The sequence below is a fragment of the Metopolophium dirhodum genome, chromosome 8 (assembly GCF_019925205.1).
Source record: "Metopolophium dirhodum isolate CAU chromosome 8, ASM1992520v1, whole genome shotgun sequence".
Lineage (NCBI taxonomy): Eukaryota > Metazoa > Arthropoda > Insecta > Hemiptera > Aphididae > Metopolophium > Metopolophium dirhodum.
In genome coordinates, this window is record NC_083567.1 from 344,605 (window position 1) to 368,176 (window position 23,572).

The following is a 23,572-nucleotide window of genomic DNA, read 5'->3' on the forward strand; positions in this document are numbered from 1 at the left end:
TAGTTGTTTTAGATGGATTATGTGGAATTTAATATTAACAATCGTAGTATCTACTATTTTAAATTTCTAATATACCTATAGATTTTTTGTGTACGGTCTTTATTAATATCTTAAATTAGATTAGATACGTGAATTATTACTGACGACAAAATTAATAAACAATATTAACAAAGGTGCACATATTATATTATTATGTATTATGAATTATGATATATGATGGAAATTATTGTACAACATGATAATGTACTATCAGTGCACAGTGCACACGCAGTTGAAGTGTTTTATCTCCTTCCTACTACGATGGATCGGCACTACAAAAATGTTGTAACGTTCGGAATGTGTTTGCGCCAGCGCGCGCGTGTGTGTAACCAAAGGATAATAGCACATAGTTTCCAGTCTCTCGGAAGACATAAATTTTCAGGGTCGTCCCTTTTGTGTGCTCTGCTGAAGAAGGCCGCCGAAATAGAAGCATATACACATACCCACACACGCGCACACATTACTATCCCGGTGTATATGTGTACACACATAATGTTGTATTAATGAAGAACAAGAATTTCATTAACCAGTGTCATTTTATAATGCGTGCACGGAAGAGAGCAATACATTATCAAAAAGGGGGTCCTCCATATTCGCGTTTTCCCAGTTTTCCCAAACGTTAATTAAAAGGGTAACAAATTGACCGAACCCGCCACTCCTCTTCCTCCTATCACACCATTCCGTTATAAATAACCACACCGAGCGACGTTTGTTTTATTAGATTTTCCATTTAATTTTCATAAGCACGCGGGACATTATCGGTATATAAACCCGAACAGCAGAACAGGATGACATATAGAATTACCACTTATTTACTGAAATTCGATATGCTATAAAACTATTCTAGTTATATACATAGTTATTGAGCAAATATTATACAATTAATCAACAATCTGAAAACTGTATGCAATTTTAATGCGTTGAAAACTAAACGGTATTATTATATTTTATTTATAACATAAAAATATGCAATTAACATAACAACTCATGTTAAATATTAATACTAGGTATATACGCGACTTATATTAATTGTATAATTATTATACTATAGTATATTATGTATCAATCAATATATAAAATATAACACGATTGAAACTGGTATTTTTGTCACGGGTTGGCTCTGTCAATGAACCAGCTCACCTTAGAACAGGTTTGTTGCATCGTTTAATAGACCTAAATCTTACCCCCAGAAAATTGAGCGATAAAATAGAAATTTACCATTTCTACGGAACCATTCACTTGAACGTGTTAAAAATCTATGATGTTTATAAGTTGAATATACACCTAAATTGACTGGCTCATGAAGTTATTACACTTAAACCGAAATACACTAAGCACTATGTCTAATTAAGCGGTATATATTAAACGATTTCCCATCTCCGTCAGATTTGTCCTCAAAGCGAGGTACATTGATGACCGACACCCTGATCAGAGGAACACTCCGCCCAAAATACACCAAGCATCTTATTTTATATCAGTTAATTTTTTTCCCGGACGAAGTAAAATAATACTGCTAGCTGTCAGCTAACAATATATTATATTTGTGAAAAATTAAATTAGTTATAATTTGCATACGTTTCATATTTTAAATGCATATATGCAAGTTGGAATTGTAAATTGTAAATAATATTTAATTTAAAAAATATTCTAAAATATAAGCAGTCTCACTCTACTAATGCGTCATTAATATCTAACATTTATAATTTATAACAAAATAGGCGCATGCAATAATATTAGAATATATTTTTTATTTTGCAGCTATAACCATTTTAAAACGATTTCTACCGTCATTAAGATCGTTATGTTGAGATCGTTTATAAATTGTAAAAAATCAAATACAGAGATTAGCTTTTACACATGACAATATATTATTTTTATTTTCATCGCCCGTAAAAAAATGGCAGTCTCGTTAAAACTTTTAAAACTCGCTTTGTAAAAAAAGGCGAGAAGCACATTAAAATCACCGATTTTACGGTCCAAAGATGTGGGTTTTTTTTTAAATCAAAAGATTTTCTCTTAACGTTTACGAGTTAGCCGAACCGTTATCAGGCTTTGATTTTCACTATTCTTTGACGTATTTTATTATTGATAAAGTCATTAGAGGACTCGAGCCGCCAATTACAGTATTCAGTCGGTAAAGAGCGAAAATCACGCACTTATAATACCAAAGTAAAAGGGAAAAGAGTGGCATTTTTATTTTTCATATATTATTATTAAATTTCCAAAGTCATGATAGGAGGAGGAGGAGGAGGAGCACCCACGTCAAAAACAAATCGAAAAAAAGTGTTGACTTTTTGTGGTGCGTAAAGAAATGGAGTTTAAAAAGACATCAAAGTCGAATAAATGATTCTAAAAATCAAACGGAAACACACTCGAAAAGTAATTCAGTGGTTTTGAACAAACGGAAGTGCAGCGCGATCAAGAATAGGGTTTTTAATGAACACGCACGTTTAAAAATTAATTGGAACATATTATAGTAATTTTGAAAAACTCTGTGTAATAAAAACGATATGTTATATGAACGAGTACATCTATATATGCAATATGCATATATAATATTATATACAGCTATTGTATTGTGTACAAACCAGAGGGGTGCCGCATGACTTGACAGGAAGTGCGATACATGACTATAGAAAAGGAGTAACTATTCACTTGAAAGTAATTTTTTTAAATAAAATCTTAAGTTGATTAACTATGTACAATACAATTCTCTGATGTAGATCGGAGGCCTTGATAATCATAGCCGAGTATAAAAGTATAAACTATAGTTAAGTCTAAAAACATTCACATTACATTTTCAGAAGAGATGCTTATTTCGTTATGAAAGTTTCAGTAATTATTGTCATACTACGAAAACTGAAAAAAAATTAGTCTATAGGAAGATCATCTATTAATGATACAATTAACATTTTGAATACGACTACACAGAGTAAACATTAGTTACAAAGTAGGTACCTATAAAAAATAAGGTTATTTAAAAAAAATAATAGTAAGCATAAGAATATAATACATTATAAATATTATATAATTTGTAAATCTATACCAATTTTCCGATCTTAAAGTACATGTAAAGGTATTAGTTAGTTATTCAAAAGTATAACTATAAAACTAATGTTATTGCATGTCAAATTTATGTCATTCAATGAAAATCGAATTTAGGCAAATTTCATTAATGTGTTCACCAGCTAAGTTGATATTATTCTCTAATTTGTTCGACTTTTCCGACCTTGTGTAACATGTATAATATCTATTATATAAGGTGACTTTGATGTCAGTAAACTTGAGAGAATACGCTCGAAACTCGTTTAAAAACGTTGGAAGACGAAGACATGTATACATATATAATCAATCAGGGAGAGTAGAGCCCTTTTTCGCTTCGCATAACGATTACGTTCCGTGGATATTTATTATAATAATATTATAAAACTTTCATCTCCCTCATGGCCTCGGCTACGAATCGTTTTCAATTTAAACTTTTATTAAAACATCCAATACGCGACGGCCTTTTCCCCATCAAAGGTTATTGCTTTCTATGTTCTATATAAAGACGAAATTGGTTACACGAACACGCTGGCGTGGTAGAAGAGGAACAATAATAACATCACACCAAAAACGTTAGACTACTCTGATGCCTTTTTATTCCCAACGACTAAGTTCACACCATGCTTTATTTCAGTGAAAATAAGTAGAGGATAGTTCCTTGAGGTAGATTACAAAGTATCTCGCCATCATCAATTCACTCAGATAAAATTAATGAATTTTTTCAAGAAATTGTAAAAAAAAATGATTTGTCATTTGAGAAATTAGCAAAATTATATAAATGTAATAATATGCACTTATAACAGGTTTGTATTAGTAAATCAGTCTAAATCAATTATTTTATTGTTGGATAAGAATATTATATGTGCGTTTAATATATTCTATCGGATGATTTGTTTTACAAGCACAATGCTATATAATACTGTTTTTACACAATTCACATATTTTGATTAAAATGTGTTAAATTAACACGGTACCTATATTTTCATATAAGCTTTCATTCAAACCATTGGATAATTTGTATATTATTAAAAGTAATCAATCATAACCATTTGCATATTAGTATAGGTATAGCTAGTACATTTTACTTCAAAACCACGGATCTCAATCGATTGTATAGCGAGAAATTCCCAGAGGAAAAACAAGTCATTTTACAAAAGCAAGAAAAAACATAATAACAACAAATATAAATAAATAAAAATAAAAACCTAATTTTACGAAATATGGCCTTCGGTCGTTTGCAGACGATATTATTCGGTCGGTTGTTCTTATTATTTATTTCCTTTTATTATTATTATTTTTTTTTCTTCTTCTACCCGAAGAGGGTTCGACGGCTCAAAGTGTAGACGATTAAAGAGCCCGAAGACCGGGGGATGGAAAATAATAAATAAATAACGAATAATAAAAAAACGCAGAAAAAACGCCCTCGGTAAAGTTTTAAGAACAATATCTTCGATTAAACAGTATTTCATATTAATGGCTCGGGTCGCTTGAGTGTGTGTGTGTGTGTATGTGTTTGTTTCTCATTTCGAAAAACTGCGGTGAATAAATAATAACAATAATGATGGAAATGGCGCGCGAGGGAAAAAATACCGTTAGAAGTTTTACACGAAGAAGACCCGTGTGCGCGACTTCTCAGGCGCATATAAATCAATCGGTGCACATAACCAAACATAAATAGTGCCGCATAAAAGCTTTCTGCTATCCATTAAATATACACACGTACGCAACTACAAACCGAGATAATGGAAACTATTTAATATATAAATTAACCATCCGTTCCGGCAACCACTTCTTTCTAAACGTCGTTGTTTTCAAATCGTCGAAAGCCTTTTTCTATAATTTCTCTTTAGAAATTTACGGTTTTCTAAAATGATTTCCACCGCGGAAGACACATCCCACAGATTCTAGACCAACGGAATATTCTTGCCGGAAGACATATTTAGGTACAACTGAACGCTCTTTATCGAACAAAGATAGAAAAATATGTTTAACGTATTGAGTAAACAATTTTTAATTGTAAACTGTTTTACTTAAAATAAATATTTTTAAAAATGAAAACAAAATTCTTTAATATTATGCATGTAGGTGAGAATAATATGCAACACCAATAATACCATTTTACAGTATTTTTTTCATTCTTGGTTCTTTCGTTATTCTTACAGAAATAAAACAAAACATATTAAATTTTACTTCTTTAAAGTTCTTATATTTACTGTACGTTTAAATAGTCGACTGAATTTTGCTTACGCGTTGTCTGACTGAGAGTTCCGCAAAGTTGGCTTGATTTTGTTTCGGTCCATTTACAGACTCGAAATAATAGCGGTTTTAGAGGTTAAACGTTCCCATTCAAATTCCTATTATAATTGTTGCCACAAATGGGGTTTTAATACACCTACATAACGACTATGTACTTGGAATATGAGGCTATATTATAGTATATGGTCTATGTATCGTAATATTTAACGTTTTTAGGAAAAATGTTGCTTATATAATGCTATAATACATATTATATATAAAAGCTGAATTTATGATTAATTAAATAATCGTGTAGTAGTGTCAAAAAATAAAAATAAAACGGGTATAATATTGCGCATGACATCACAATAAGATATAAAATCGCTTTGTTTTGGTCATAACTTTTATTATTTTAAATTCCTCGAGCAAGTTAAAATTAATAATTATCAAACATTATGAAACGAGCCCGAGGGGTAGAGCGGGACAAAAGTTTTTCGAAAACGCGCGCACAAAAGCCTTTGTGATTAAACGTCCGAAAATCCAACAGGTACACTCGTATATCACAGGACACGCGAATTACGACGGACGACAGACACCCTGCCTGCTTACCCCTATGGATGTAATTTAATTGTAGAGGTGGACGGCCATTATTTAAAACTCTCCGGGAGAGAACGAACACAAGATTTGGCTAGATTACACGCATGACGATGATAATATTGCTGTTGTTATTATTATTATTATAATTACCAGCAATATATTACTAGTATGTGTGCCCCGCGGAAAAGCTTAATGGTCGAGTTGAAAGGATGCCACTTGCACAAAGGACCTTTGTGCAAAGTCCGAACCATAAGCCCTTACTGTTATTACAGCCATCCATCTTCCTTTGAAGTCGTTACAAAACGCCTCGGAACATTAAGTTTTGGCCTAACGTTTTTATCACGGTATAAGTCGAAACAAAAAAATCGAATACCTCACGAATACGGAGTATGTAACATATGATGTCGAAAACAATTCAGGTAGAATTGGTAAAATACATATTTTGGAGGGACTAACCAAAATACAAAATACAGTAATTTCAAATCTCAGAATAAGTACTAAAAGAGCTTATTACATGGACCATTTACATTCATGTATTATATTATATTGTTTATCGAAAACCCAATAAATTTATTGTATTAAACTTTAGATTAACAAAAAATTTAAAAAAATTGTTTTTATTGAAAAACTTGGTTAAAATAGTATTTTCCACACACACACACGTATATATATATACATCTGAAATTATAATTTTAAAATAAACTTTAAACAACACAAATCTAAAGAGCAGTTTTTAATTATTTTAATGATAAAATCAATATAATAGGTACTTACATTGATAGGTATATAATAATGAAAATTAATTATATTATTATCTAACAATGAATTAAATAGTAATAACTTTAAAATGAGTGAAGGAAGGTTTTATATTTATTTTTTAATGTTTAAAAATACTTTAAGGAGAAATGTACTGAGTTCTACATTTTTGTCGTCACATTAACACTGACATCCGTGAGACCAATGTTAGTGGAACTCTGCATTATTTTATAGATTCATTAATAGTGAAATTGTTAATGATTATTTTACTCTAATAATGTATAATAGATGAAGTATAACTGTCACGATGTTGACAATATTTTACAGTTATAAAATTATAAATATTTTGAACATTTGTTTTTATTTCCCATTTATATATTATACATATTATTATACGAGCTTAAGAAACATTTTTAATAAACATATTTAAAAATTCATTTAATTGTAGACAATTCAAAACACCATAAATATCTAATGAAGTAATAAGCTTATCTTTTTATTTAAAGTTTTTATAATATTTAAATCAGTAAAATAAAATCAGTGAACTTTATATAGGTACTTACATCATATGCATATTAAATTATATATTCCAAAAAAATATATTAGAATATGTGTAGGTATTATGTAGGTATAAATAAAAACTATTTAAAATTATTATTTTCTATTCAAACTGCAGTTTAAGGGGCTATTTTGGTTGATACGTTTTTTTGTAAATTGTGTGGTACTCAGTTTTCTTATAGCAGTTCGTTTCCGATTGTCATATTTTTCCATCATGTGATATAAATCGTATTCTACCCCAAAAGCTGTTTATAATACTTTGATTCCGGTTAGGAAATTAGATAATATCAATCAAATAAAATAAAATAGCTAGTGCTATTATAATATATAAAACCATAGAGACGACGAGACCTGAATGAAAATAGAAATGATTGATTCCAGTTTATTTCAATAGGTCGCGTGACTCGGTTGTGTTGTGGTTTTTTTACAACTATTTTCTCTACAAAAAAAGTAAATAAAAAATACACAAAACCCAATAAATCGTTGTGAAACGATGTCGTGACAATCAGATTCTTTTGTATACACATAATCCACACGGAAAAGTTTTTCCTTATCTGGTAACCCTCCTTAATTTCGGTCTAAACTTCGGCAATCCCAATCTCATTCACACGCGATGTAGGTACCTACGTGAAAAATACAATTGGTGCAAATGGAGAAAATTCCAACAAAAAAGTACAGATGTCATTTCTTTAAAAATAATTTTACAATGCAGTATGAATGGGTAAATTTTTTTTTATTATGATTATTATTGTCTACTCATATAATATGGTGAATCACGGATTGAACAGTGGCCATAAAATTATTGTTTTATTTACCAGAAATCCGATCAGCAACGGCGTTGACGGTTTTCCATTTCGCCCGATGTATACATGCGTATTTTGCATATCAATAAGAGCAAAAAAAAAATTAAATATAACTCTCAAAAAAATATTATATAGGTTCAAAAAGAAGGGGTGAAGGGGGTGATAAATAATGGGACGAATATAAAAAAATGGTACACCACTCGTAATCCGTCGGCTTTTTATTATCATCGACGATATAATACACACCGGTTCATTGAGTAATATAACGAAGAAATGATACAGCCATACATCATTTGATGTGAAGGGTTGATAGGAAAAGGTTCATTTAAGTGATAGGGTTGGTATTTAAAACTGCAGTATACATTTTTTTTATCGTGACCATAAAATAACAAACGCAATATTTGACCTTTTGTGTTATTTATATTCATATCAGGTTTATATTTGATAAAGCTAACATTATTATATTTTAATAACACAATTCTACAACACATTTAAATTAATTATATCACGCGAATAATTTTTGAAAAAAAGTTTAGTTGGTATCCAATTCAGTCAAATTTAAATAGTATTAGAACACTTTTAATGAAAATTATAATTTTATATAGTTTTAATTATTAAACAAGGCAAATATTTAATGATATACATTTACAATGAAAAACATATATTTATGGATTAAAACAAAATTGGGTATAATGCACAACCATGCGAGATATACGGTAGGTAGGTACACAACTAGCCAAATTCATTATGTTAATATTGTTTGAAATAACTGTTGTTTTTCTAATGTGAATTAATGTCAATAAAAAAACTGTGAGTGAAAACGAGTTTTGCATTGTTAGAACATAGCGTATTATTTACATTGCCACTGGAGAGCTTTTTTTTGAAGTTCAAACATTAGGAGAGTATTCACATTGGTAATTTTAGCCAAATAAGCCTGAAGCATTTAGTGGAAAAAATAACTAAGAAATGGGAATGGATATTTTTGCGTATTTGTGTGGAAAAGTTACCCCGGGGTGTTTGCTTCTGTTTTTTTTTTAATATCATTTTAACCCTTTTATTACATTATATATCCATTTCTTTTCACGTTCAACTGGGAACTGAAAACGAGTTTTAGAAAATAAAAACTTTTTAATTATTTTCCTTTAATTAAAAAACAACATACAGTTAAAAATCAAATATCAAATACCAAGAAACATTTTAGTTATATTATGACGAGAAATGTAATATGTTATTCATATTTAATTTGGGAAATTTGGGAAAAAAAGTGTGACGTAGACGCTTGTAAAATACATTTACATGTCCTATAAAATTGAAAATAATTAGGTGATACGTACTCTAAAGCACCTAACTAAAGATATTTTATGAATATTTTTTTTTACTATTTTGTTAAAAGTACCTATTAAATATTTTGACCAGCTATTACCGACCAAATTTAAGTAAACGAGTTTTTAAAATTTTTGATGCACCATTGCGCCGTGAATATTCTGATGTTTTGTCATGACTATAAATATTTTAATACAATTCGGTAAGTTTTGAAGAAAGTGATGCTGAATATAAATTTAATACCTAGAATTAGTCAATATTTTTTTAGAGATTAAAAAATTAAAATTGAACAGTAAATTGTATGTTTAATAATACAGTTATATTAGGTAGGTATAGAAATACCTATATTACAAGTCTTGTATAATAATAGAAAATTTGAATTTAACACTGTTCCAAATGAGTAAGACTATTTTTTTGAAACAATTAGCCAAAACCCATATAATTATATGTATAGAAGGTAACTAGAATAAATTAGAATAAATTAGATAACATATTAATTGTGATAAATATATTATAAATTCTTTGATATCTAATATAAATAAAACTGCGGTTGAAAGTAATTAACAAATTATAAATGTAACCGATTCACTTCATTATAAAGTTGTGTTTTTAGTTGATTTAGTTGTGTTTTTTAAATGACTTAGATAAGGTACTTATTATAGTTTACTTAATAAATAAATAAAAAATACACTAGATATAGGTAGTGATAAGAAGTGTATATCTATCATTTTTTGTTGTCACGATTTAGACATTCTTAAAAATTCGAGGTCGTAAGTTTGTGTTGGTTGACGTGGTATTTTTTTTTTTTTTTTTGAGAAATCGTCTGTCGTTGTTCTCCAGTCATTTTTCAGTATTAAACCCACCGCTTTTCAATCATTGTCCCTCAAATTACACGAACGTGATGAGAGTCCCCGATGCTATTCATCTATTTTCTTGGTCGGTAGGGCATATACATCCTACGTTGGTTGTTTTTCATTATCATTGTTACCTCTCTTAGATATACCCCAAAACTAACTACAGGATGTATATATAGCTTATATAATGTATAATGTATATATATATATGTGAAATAATATTTTTTAAATCTCCAGAGATTTAAGATAATAACACTGCTAGTACCTACATGAACATGATTGTAATTTTCTATTATTTCTACAATAATGTATTTTACCTCTAGAAATATTGGGTAAGAAATGAGTTATGTTATTTGAATAAAACTATAAATAATTTCATCAATTAAATAATTATATAAATAATAATCAATTACAGCTGTAAAGATAAAAAAAAACATCGTTGTAGTATTAAGGATAATACATTTTAGAAGATGGTTTAATTTCATATTTGTATATAAGTACGAACTTCATAGGTACCCATTATTTGTAACACGTCATACCTAATTACATTTCAAAACGAAACAAATATTTAAGACATAATACGGCAGCTATGCCAATTTAATTTTTTTAATAAACAAATTTATTTGTTTCAAGATCAACTTTGTACCCATATTAAATAGTAATATTTAGAAAAAAATTATGTTTTTTGTGGTTTCATGTTAAAATACCAAAAACTAAGAATTAAAGATCCTAAAAACAAGCACAGAGGTCTCGGTTAAAAATCATTGGGTTCTAGAGAGGTAAAGCAGACGGTTTAAACCTCCACCGCGTGCATAGCGCACATAAATCGTTCAAATTGTCACCGCAAACAAAGTCTCGTTTCCCAGAGGTCTGAAATCTGCACATAAATTTGTTCGCCACCCCACTTCTTCACCTAACCCGCTCATGACCCCGGGGGCTTGTAATTAAAGCCGCCTGTATGCGCGTATATACGAGGCTTTTAGCGGTATTTTCTATCAGCCGTAGACGAAGGACTTTTAATTAAACGTTTAATTATTCCGATATCAAGTAATACTTATGTACAATTCGTACTATCTGCATAAATCTTATGTTATTTATATATTTATATAAATACAAAAATTTATATACACACTTAAAACCAAACGTAATCAACACTATTCCAGAATTAATACTGATTGGTTTTTAAAACTTCAAGTTGAATGTATTTTTAAGTATAAGAATATGTACCTTAGCTAAAATAATATATTTACATGCATAATTTAGATACATGATACAATCTAGGTACATATTTACTACAAAAACCTCAAACACTAGAATCTAAAATTAATTGTTGTTCTATCTCTTTGAAAATAACAATTTAGGCATTATTATTTAATAAAATGTCCCATTGTATTTTTTTAGAGGTACCTATTTAAATTGTATATACATGACGCATTTCTTCTGCGTTCAGAAAATAAAATTAGGTATACGAACTATTCTAATATGCAGATGTTTCACCCACCTCCGATACAATTAGTATTATACTATTTTTGATTTGATAATCTGCATTAGATTTGATAAAACAACGATTTTTAGTGAAACATGAATTCAAAAATTTAATTTTTTTAATTAAAAATTAGTGCTTTTACATATTTTACTTATATTGTTTTAAAAATTAGTTATGTATTTTTTTCACTATCATAACTAAAGTAATTAAGATAATAGGCATAATACTGGGCCACAGATTATAGTTATAACTGTTATAACACTTATATTATACCTATCGGTATAAGATTACAAATTACAAGCACCTACCACATATTTTTTAATAGAGCTAAACTTTACAATGAAACAAACAAATTAAAGCACTATATGCTCCAAAAAAATGTGTTAAAAAAATAACAAAAATTGTTTTGTATTCTAAACTTAAAGTAAACATAAAATAAAAAAGTGTACATATAAATTATTAGTCTATAATATTAAGATAATATCCTAGAACAAATATCGTATTTTTTATAAGTGTCGAAATACCTTTTTTTATTTGTAAGAATACAAGTTAATTAAACTTTTCAATTTTAATTATGTATTACATTATTATGGCTACGATAGGTACATATAAATAAATGGGTGTTTGTCAATAATAAAACAAAGGGGAGTCTTATGGTTGGGCATTTGCAATTGTAAAATAAAAATGCAAAGATAATTTGAAAAAAGTTTACTAAGACCCTGATATTAAAGTAGGATATGAGTTAAAGCTTATTTCAAAAATTCAGAGTAGCTCTTAAAAGCTGCTACGAAATCCAGTGTCGAGGATGTTTTTTTTCAAATGTCTTTTTAAACTGGGCTTAATCCTAAAATGTCCTTTAAACTAGTTTTTTACTCGCCCACTGTCAGTTAATCCTTTACGTGTCCGAGCTTAAGAATACCGCAGATTACAAAAACCCACTCGGACCTGCATATCTAATTACCGAAAGGCAACTTTCGTTTTAATCTCCGAGAGAGGAGGAAATGGGAACCAAAGGGGTAAAAATTAAATCCTAATTGCGACATAATGGACAAAATAAAAATGCCACGCACTTCCATTTAGCCATATTTCCTTCCAGGCCGTGGATCACGTGTACCTATACATTTATTTTTTTTACCGCACCCTATCTATTTGACCATTCCAAATATCTTTGCTATAATGTCTTATCATTTTTCCACGTCGAATGGTTTTCATTATTTATTATATTGCCAAGTAAAACCCGTTGATTACCGTGTCACGGATTTGGGCGGCCAACTACTCAATACAGAGGGCGCAAAAGGTCTAATGGCCGCGGATTTAACTTAATTCCGTGTTGTTTTAAAGCAAGAAAAATCGAGTCGAATAAAACATTTCCCCTTTAGATTGCAAGGCCCAGATAGAGATATTTTTTTTATCTTTAGATATATTTTTCATAAAGTGAGAAACGCGACAATAAATAAGTAAAAGTTTGGTCCTTGATGACGATAGTAGTAATAAGAACAGAGAAAAAGAAATAGAAACACAGGAAACAAAAAAAGAAAGAAAAAGAGAATAAAGTTCATCCAATAAAACGCGTACCCGATCCGTCTGGATTTTCTCTCGGGACAATGCCGACATAACGGGTAATCGCATCACATCCGTTATGAGTGCCTTTTTCTCTGACACTGGATAATGAATTAACCTGGACTTGTATTTATTGGTAGAGCTGAAATATATACGTACGTTGCTATACCTAATACATATAAATAATAATTTGATAAGTGTATATAATATCTTAAAGGTTCTTTCGATATTATTATTATACATATTATTCTATAGAACGTAATAACGTATTAACCTTTAATCGTCATCAAAAACATTAACCTTTCACTGTCAATAAATGTATTATAATATATACATGTATAAACGTAAGTATTTTTATTATTGATTAATTTATGACAAATTATACGGCTCATAAACTTCATTACTACTATAAACAAATTAATTGCACTGACATTCAATATACGATTGTATTGGGGAAGAAAACAAAATATGTTATGTTATACACACTATTAATACCTCAAGAAAACATTAGTGTATTTTTATAGTGTATACAATAACTTTGATATTTTATACTATTCATTATTCAATGTTATATTATGTTTTATTACAATATTATTATTATGCTTACAAATTAAAATGACTACCCATTGACGATTTTTTTTTTTTGTTAAAATTAATTTCAACTAGATTTAAATAATTCAGACGAGAATTCAGAGGATAAAAAACATTTATTATGTACAATATAACATCGTTATATTAACATAACCCATCCAGCGATAATAATGAATTCTTTGACAACAGTCAGCGTGACCACAGTCGATTACTATAACAGTCCATTGCAGTTTCATTTCGCTCTTTCCATCAGTCACGTCATTAATATTTTATTTATCACTGTTATTTTATACATGAACATCATATGACACATTGCCTAATATTCTAATGACCCATAGGGTGTGGTCCTACTGTTTCGACTTTTTTTCGTTTTCCAAAACGATATTCATTTTTATAACTATAGGTAGTAACTACTACGTTAAAGTAATAACGATAATTACCGATCATATAGAATGACGGGTGTATGTTATTTTTTCTCGTTATTTATTTTTTAATTAAGCTAATACGATTATTTTCTGATACGGAATTGTAATATAATATCCCGGCCACGCCCTATATTTTTATTTAAAAATGTTCAATACTCGCAGTCGATTTAATCTCCGACCATCACTTATCATTTTTATTTTTCAAAATTCAACGTTCATTAAACAGACTCCGGGGTTCGACAGCACAATATTCTAAAAATGTGCATAATAAACATCAGTCTTCGAAATAGCACTCAGGATTAAAATAACAATAAAAGGAAGTATAGGGGAAGGGAGAAAGTGGATACGAGACACTAATGTAGCGTGTAAATTTAAAGACTTTGGTTTTTAGTACGGTAGACCAAATGGATCGAAAACTATGATGATCCGTGAATGCGCGTATAATAGATATTCAGAATAATATTATTTTCAATCCAGTCAACAAAGTTATGATATTATGTTCTTTGATTTTTGTTAAATGCTGGATTTACTATTTGCAGTGCCTATACGGCTATACCTATAAACCTATACCTGCCTAGTTTTTATAATATAGTATAATATCTTTGAACATTTTGAGTAATGATTGTACCTACATATTATTAGTATTATGGGTACACGGAAATAGTTACTCTCTATTATATATATATACTACACATACATTATCTATATATATAAAAATGGAACGTGAAAAATGTATGTTACCTCATCAATCGAGAACAACTGGACCGATTTGGCTCAAAATTTTTTTAAGATGTTCGTAATTTCCAGAAGAATGTTTTTACGAAAGAAAATTTAAGGAAAATTCACCGGAAAAGTAGAAAATCTGGATGTAAAAATCTGGATATAAAAAATACAGTGGCGCAACAGTGTATTATATATTGGTTGCTATTGGTTAATCGGGTATGTTTGTTGATTTATATTATTATTTTTTGTCAATATATATATAAATGAATGTTTGTGTGTAGATTATACCTCTGGAAAGAAGACAGGCTAATTTAAAAATGGTTAAATTTGTTTTTTTTTATTCATCTGATATTAGTACGGTTAGGTTAGGATTTTGTATTAATTGATTATATTAATCTACCATAGGTGGAATACGACAAACTTGGTATAACTTTGATACTTTAGAGTTAAATCATACACTTACGTACAAACAGTACGGGGTCTGCGATCTACCGCAGGTAGATTATTACCTACCTGATAATGAACTGCTGTGAATCAGAATTTTTATTCCGGGCAACGGAAAAGTTAAGATAAATTTTGAACACCGTACACCGAATATTAAATAACGAATTGAACAAAGTTTGAGTCATATAGAGTTGGTACATTTAACGAGCAACGAAGTGCACGGAAACAGCTAGTATATTATGTATAAATATTAAATACGATTTGATAAAATAATTGCCAAGCAATCATTTACTTTTAAAATTAATTAACAACATGAGTTAACCATTTATAATTCTAAGTTAAAAGTTAGAATTTTACTTTAATTTGTTCATAATATAGTATTTAATAAATATCTACAAAATACTCAGTTGGACTAAAATCAAAAATAATGTGGTTCGTAGATATTTTTAAACTATTTACTGTAGATTTATAACAATTTTTTAAGAATGACATCACTCTAAATGGGTAAATAAAAAATAATGTTTTATAATAAATAAGTACCGAACTATGTAACTTATAAATTATAAACAATACACTGTTTTATAAAATATAAATAAATAATAAAAAGGTGGATAAGTGGATGTCGCTCTGCTGTACAGTAGGTTACAAGTGGGTCACTGTAATGGATGGTGTTAAATTTGAATTCAATGATATAATATCATTGTATAAGAAAAACGATTCTGAGCGAAAACGGTCAGTCAGCCTATGATATTACCAAGTATATTTGATGATATTATTGTGAATAAAGTAATTTATATATAACCTATTTATGTGGAGCCTTGTTTTAAATTTTCAATCCTTAGCCATAAAAGTTAAACATTTTATCATTTTTTAACCACAAAATAATTAATAAATTATAAATTTGATAAATGTTGTCAAAATTTGAACTTTAAATGCTTATAAAAAAAAATTGTGCCTATGTATTTTTAATATTTTTCAACTGCTATTAGAACGATATATCAGGAGCCTTATATTAATTTTCACGCTTTTTTACCCAACAAATAAAAATTTATTGATATTTATAGAAAAAAAAACTAAAAAAATTGCAAACTGACAATGTCCGTAAACAGCTCAAAAAGATTCAAAATATTTTCAACATTTTATGGTGTATAGAAAATGCTAATATAAACATTCAGTGAAATTTTCAAGTATCTACAGTCATTCGTTTTTTAATTACAATAAAATAAGAAAATTATTACATGAGAAATCGAGTAAATATCAAATGTTGTAAAAATATAAATTTCAGACGCTCATAAAAATTTAATTTAAGTTTCTTCTAGACATTTTTTTTTTGATAAAGGTAGACAAACTTATGAGTAATCTTATATTACATTTTCAAATCTTAGATTTAAAAAGAAAAATTGTTATGAATTCTCATCAAAATAATTTGCTATTTTTCGTGATTTTTCCGTATTTTGTCAAAATTTGAACTTTAAATGCTTATAATTAAAAACTGTGACTAAGGATTTTTAATTTTTTTCATCTGCCTTTGAAACAATAACCTAGGAGCCTTCTATTAAATTTTCAAGCTTTTTTAATCATCAGATAAAATTTTATTGATATTTATAGAAAAAAAAACTAAAAAAATTGAAAACTGACAATGGCCGTAAACAGCTCAAAAAGAGTCAAAATATTTTGTAAATTTTATGGTGTATAGAAAATGCTAAAATAATTGAGAGTAATAATTTATTTTTTCTAAAGCAGGTAAGTACTACATTTTTAATTTCATGATTTACATAAAATAAAAAATGATTAGGTTGTTTTTTTTTAGAGTCCACAATGTGTCAATGTCTAATACTATAATGGAAGTGACTCCGGAAGTGACTAAGAATTGTATAGATACTAGGTATATGTACCGTTCAATGGTTTAAATAAATAATAAAGACACAATAAAGATGATTTAAATAAATGTCTGATTAACTGCAGTGTTGACTAATAATTTATAATTCGAGAAGTCTACATTGTACGACCGAGAATTTTCTGTAACATTACAATATTATAATGGTGTACCCACCATTGTGCTAAAAATCGCTCGAGCTCGGCAAATGTTAAAACATAAACGATATTAGTGTGCCGGGGTAGGAAATACGGAATTGTCACGAAGTACAGGAGGGTGGGGTGATGGTAGAAGGAGCATCCAAAGGAACAATTGCAGTTGTTGGGCGGGCAGCGACGTTTTCGTGAAATACCATTGTGCGAACTGAGTCCGCTTCTTCCACGGGGGTGTATATTAGCATTAATAGAGCCGTTTTGCGTGCATGAGGTCTGTTCTTTGGTTGAGAGGAAGACGACAAGCAAGCGCGGGAGGTGCGAGAGGGAAGGCGCGCCATGCCGCCGAATAATAAGAAGAGGATTGTAATAAACGATAATTCAACAGCCGGACGAAGACGTTTCCCTACGACATTGCCGCTAGCGGTTTACCCCAACCACGACGACGGTGGCGGCGGCCGACAGGAAAAGGAAAAGGATGAGACGCGAAGAAGAAACACCCGCGGCCGTGGACTTATATACATAATTACACATAATATAATATAAGGAACAATCGGGAGCGATAATGGCAATTTATTATTCCATTTTTCCTACGCTCCACTCAAACACACACACATACATATAAACTCAACAATGGCCTCAAAAGATAAACCGCATCTTTGGTCGTCGTCGTAGTATAGTTGTCGTAGTAGTCAGAGTAGTAATAGTGGTGGTGGTGGTAGTAGTTGTCGCCGAGGGAAGTTCGGGCCTGTTTATATTTATGATAATTGTTAAGTAAAACCCCTTAGTCCTGTGAAGTGGTGGCACACACCGTGGCACGGTGGGCTGTAGGCAGGGGGGGAGAGAAGACGCGTATATAGTCATCGTCCCCGCGCTCGCGTTTGTGTTAACGGTTCGTGTTTATATTGCGCGATTCCGAATAGGAACTTATATTTCATGCCGATTTATGGCCGCTAAACGGAAACCGAGGAAAAACGGCAGAGGAATCAACGCCAAATGGTACTTTTGCGAAGAACGTCCCCGCCGCCTCCTGTACCGCTATCGTATAGTGCCGCGACACTGTAGCGGCGGGGGTCTGCAGGCGGAACAACCAGCGGCGCTGTAAATTTGCAAATTAATGGATATTATTATTATTGTTACTAAACGTAGAATTATATATATATAATATATACTATATATATTATATACATATTGTATACACAACGCAACCGGAGTCAGTAGGGGATGTATTCGGATTTTATTAGAAAATTATGCTGGTTTTCCGAAAAGGTATAATCTAAAGTGATTGAAGATATATTTTTTTAAATCCACCATTATTTATTTCAGACTTATTCAAGGGCTTATTTAATCGGGACTCGATAGTCTCATACAGAATTAATAGTTTCATCAAATTAAGTGCAGCAAATATTTTGTGGATTTTCATTCTTTTGCAAATGAAATATTCACACGTGCACTTTACATGTAAACTTAGTTTTGAATTATTGACTTGATATTATGATCAATTCAAGTATATTTCGGAAATTTAATGCTGAGAAATGTTGTTTTTAAATCATCACAAAAATCTTATTTTGTTATAAATTAATAAAATTGTAAACATAGATAAATAATAATAATAATCAATACGTCATATTACATTTATTGAAATTTAACATAAAATATAAGTATTACCTAGCAAAGTAAAATCATCATTTAATATTATTTAATATAGGTGTAGCCGTGTAGGAGTTGTATGTTAAATATTTACAATTAAAAATACACCAACAATATATTCATAATAATTATAATTTTACTTAGGTACGGGTTTAGGTATTTATTCATATTGCTATTTATCGTGTACCTATATATTTTATTTATTGTAAAAAATGTAATGTTAATTTATTAGATAAATTTACTTATGTTGCATAAAAAATTTATTAATTTTATGGTTTACTAATATTGAATGGAAGAATTGTGGGCCACTAAAACATGTTAAGGATGATTAGGCTCACTATTGATTCATTAAATGTTAAGTGATCGCCTTGGTAATATCTTATGCAACCATACACAAAATTAGTCCAAGAAGTTAAATCACTGAATGGATTCTTCTTTCAAGCCTCCAACCCATCAACTCCCACAGCGCTTGTACTTATAGAAAAAAAATTAATTTACAGATTGTATAAATAAATTAATAATGTAACAAAAAAAAAAGATTAAGCATGTCATTAAATAATAATAAAAAAAAGAGGCTAAATAGAAATGCATTGGGTTCTATCAAGATTAAGCATGGCATACTAATTTACGATTGCAACCAATGACTCATATACATATCTCATACATAGTCTTGACTGTAGATACTAATTACACATTATTTTCAGAAAAAATATTACTCATTTAGCTGTGTTCAATAAAATCCCTAACTTAAATGTTTTGAATAAAATTCAAATTCAAATTGAATTTATTTAAAATCATTAACTAGTAACTAATTTACATACCTATATTAATGAAATGAATAGGTATTCTGCAAGAAGTAAAAATTTGAATTGTAATTACAAGTGGCTAAAAAATAATACCAAATGTTTTATTGAAATTACCAACTTATAGCAGGGATTTTTCACATTTTAGGGTCCACCGCTCTTCCAATTTTAAAAATGGTTTAAACAGCTCCCATACAAAGAATGATAATAATAAAAAACAAATTGTTGTTTCATATTCTACTGCTGACGTGGCTTCCTTGGTAATAACTAACAACGCCCCTGCTAGTCGTGACACACAGATTAGATTGATAACTACTGACGAATAGGTATAAAATTATATAGCAATAATTATAACATTGGTTTTATAATATTCCTACAATTAATCTATGATAGTACAAAGCAATTATTATTATACATTGAAATGTAGAATTTGTATGGCTAATACTAATAAGTAAATTAACTGTAAGAAATAAAGTTTTATTGTATTGTATTTACCGAGTATTTATTAAACCTACTTACTTATTTGTGTTACCTACATTATATTTTATAATTTAGGTAAGTATTACATTTCTAAAACAACAAATAATGACAATTTGTATAATTAATGATCTATGTAATGAAAGAAATTATAAAAGGTTATTATCTATTTGACAAACTAATAATAAAAAGTTAAATATTTAGACATAAAATATTATGTAACTAAGTACTCTCAATCTATTATTTAGATTATATTGATTTTGTTCAATGATTAGAAATACTTTTAATGTTATGTGAACACTTTTAATCATATCCATTATCCCATATTTAAAACATACTCAAGATAATTTAGATTATAAAAATAAAAATGCTTCAAAGTTCAAATACCTATATAGGTATCTATTATTGATTAGTGACCTAATAGCTTATTAGAAAACTGGCACAATGATGTAATTAGTAAAACAACACAACACTTAAATGTCATAATTTAACACCTATTAGGTGTTCCTAGGTTAGGTTAACAACCTAACCTAATCGTGTAGCCACTTATTATCATAAAGCCGGTATGCAAGTTTTATCTTAGTACCTACTTCGTTGTTGGGTAGGTACATTGGTCAAACAAGCCCAATTACGATATATTTTTTGAATTCATTATATGTTGTGATGTTATTATTATTCCTGTCAAGCACATTTAGAAAAATCAAATAAAATGCATTGATAGTATACACCATAAAGGTACATATATTAATATATTGTTTAAAAACGTACTACGATAGTCTATACCCATTTTATGTGAATACATTTGACATATAGTAAAAAAAGTAGTTATGAAGCATGATGTAATGGGAAATAAGAAACGTTATATGTCTGTTCATTTGTAATAACAAACATACTACTATTTAGCGAACACAAAATGTTACATTGGTACCTACAACATGAAATGCTCGGATAAATGAAACAAAATTATTAATATAAATTTCTTACTTGGTATGAAGGTTGTTCTTCATGAACTGTGTTCAACAGTAGCGAATACAAACAGCATTCGTCGGGATTCCAAATATACAATATTTGGTCTTTGTATGCTATTAGATTTCGGATGGTGTTTGCGCCATCAGTTTCTAATATCTTCCTCATTGTCTGGAACATTTCTAGTTTGTTCAAGTTCAGCATGTCTGTAATGGAAGGCATTTTGAGGCCGCGAATCAGAACGTATAGCAGAAAAAACAATTTTACGATAAAATGGATACTTGATTCGAAAAATTCAAACGGAAAAAACACGATTTTATAAATGTTATCACCTAAAAAAAAATAAGTAATAACGTTGTTTATCACACGTGAATATAATCACAACAAAATATGCCTAACCGGCCGCGACTGTGCAATCGTGATAAGCTATAACTATAAAACCAGTGCAACCATACAGACCAGCACAAACTTTCGTAAAAAAACGCGCGAAATTTCAAAGTTGAATTTCGTTCGGTGGGGGTGAAAACTAATCACACACTTTACTACTTTAGTATGTGAACCCTGAATAAGCGTTTGCGTTTATAATTATTACTTTTAAAAAAAATATATTTATACACCTGTATTGAATACTTTAATATAATTTGTATTTAATCCTTAAAATGATCCAAGTCTTAATTTTTACTATAATGAACATTGCATTGATTTACATTTAATCACTTCTATTCTAAGTTAACTATTGATTGTTTTAAAGTATGATATTTAGCCTATAACTTATTGAAATATATTAAATAACAGTTTATTATTTTTTGTTGAATTTGTTTTTCCTATATAATTAATTCATTAAATAAAATATTGCAGAAAATTAGTTTTTATGATCGATGCTATTATTGTACTATTACTGCAGGACATGTTTACTTTTAAACGTCCTCTAGCTGTAATGTTCTCATCAGTGGCGAAGTGTCATAGGAGACAAAGAGACAACGTCTCCCCACTTAGAAATTAAAACACGGGACAAATAAATAATTATTATTTTGTTTTATAAAATATTTAAAAATGTGAATTTTATTTTATATGTTTCAGTATTTGTTAAAATCGGTTTTTTGTTGTACCTAGTGTTGTACAGTTATAGAATTCTTGAAATAGATTAGAAGCGCGCGATACGAACGTGCGTACGAGATGGCGATACGGGTCATTCCAAACAGGGGCAGTTCCATAAGGGGGGCCTAAGGCCCAAAACCCGTATTTCTAAAAAATTGTATATTGCTAACAAAAATTACAAACAAAAAAACATATTATAGTATCGACTATTATAGACACGTAAAAGTATGTAATTATTGGAGGTACGTCGGTGTATGACTTGTAGTATGTATCTGCTATCTGTATTGACTACGAGAATCCTAATTAAGTAAAAAAGACTTGAATTTGCGTTGTAAAAATTGTTATTTTGTATTTTTTACTATAAGTTTTGTGAAAATTATAACTATTAGCCCCCCCCCCCCCCCCCCCCCCAAACCAAGTCACTGGAACCGCCCCTGATTCCAAATATGGTATTATATCTAAATCTAATAGACGTTGCGAGATAAAATAATAATAGGGGGAAGTCTATGCATATCATTGCCATTTTTTTTCAGTGTCTCCTCAACCAAAAACCTCACGCCTCGTTACTGGTTCTCATAATAATTATTTTTTACATGTACACATAATAGGTACATATACATTTTTTTTGTATTCGATTTTATATGAATTATCTACACGCGTTATAATATTACCTACTTTATTATTTTAAAATACAATATTATAAACGAAGTGAAAATAATCAACAATAATAATCTATATTTATAAATTGTTCTAAAAAATGACACACTGCACTTCACTTTCTAATTAAATATTTAAATCGTAATCAATAATACATTTAAATCTTTGGGTAATCAAATTATTTTTATATTTTTGTATTTCCTTTTATTTATTAATCCAATTCAAACACTGGGAAACAGGGACACGCCTTGCAAACATTTAGGTAGAGACTCGTAATAAATACAATATACCGTTGCAAAAATTCTACTACCTAGCTATGTATCAATGGACAATGATAATAAGTACGTACCTAGAAAGACTCAGTCCTTTGGAATTTTGTCACACTCGTGGTCGACGACTAAAAAACGGTTAGATCAAACCTATGAAGGGCGTGGAGAAAAGGGATGGCACCTAA

General features: G+C 29.5%; 1 protein-coding gene across 1 annotated transcript in view; it reads right to left on the reverse strand.

Annotated features, from left to right (window-relative positions):
- Window positions 1-21,705, reverse strand: part of LOC132950891 (nuclear pore complex protein Nup88) — a 38,028-nt gene extending 16,323 nt beyond the window's left edge. Inside the window, exon 1 of the mRNA XM_061022494.1 lies at window positions 21,382-21,705. Coding sequence (XP_060878477.1) covers window positions 21,382-21,585 — 204 coding nt within the window. The 5' untranslated portion in view covers window positions 21,586-21,705. The remainder of the gene's footprint in view (window positions 1-21,381) is intronic.
- Between the last annotated feature and the right edge of the window lie 1,867 nt (window positions 21,706-23,572).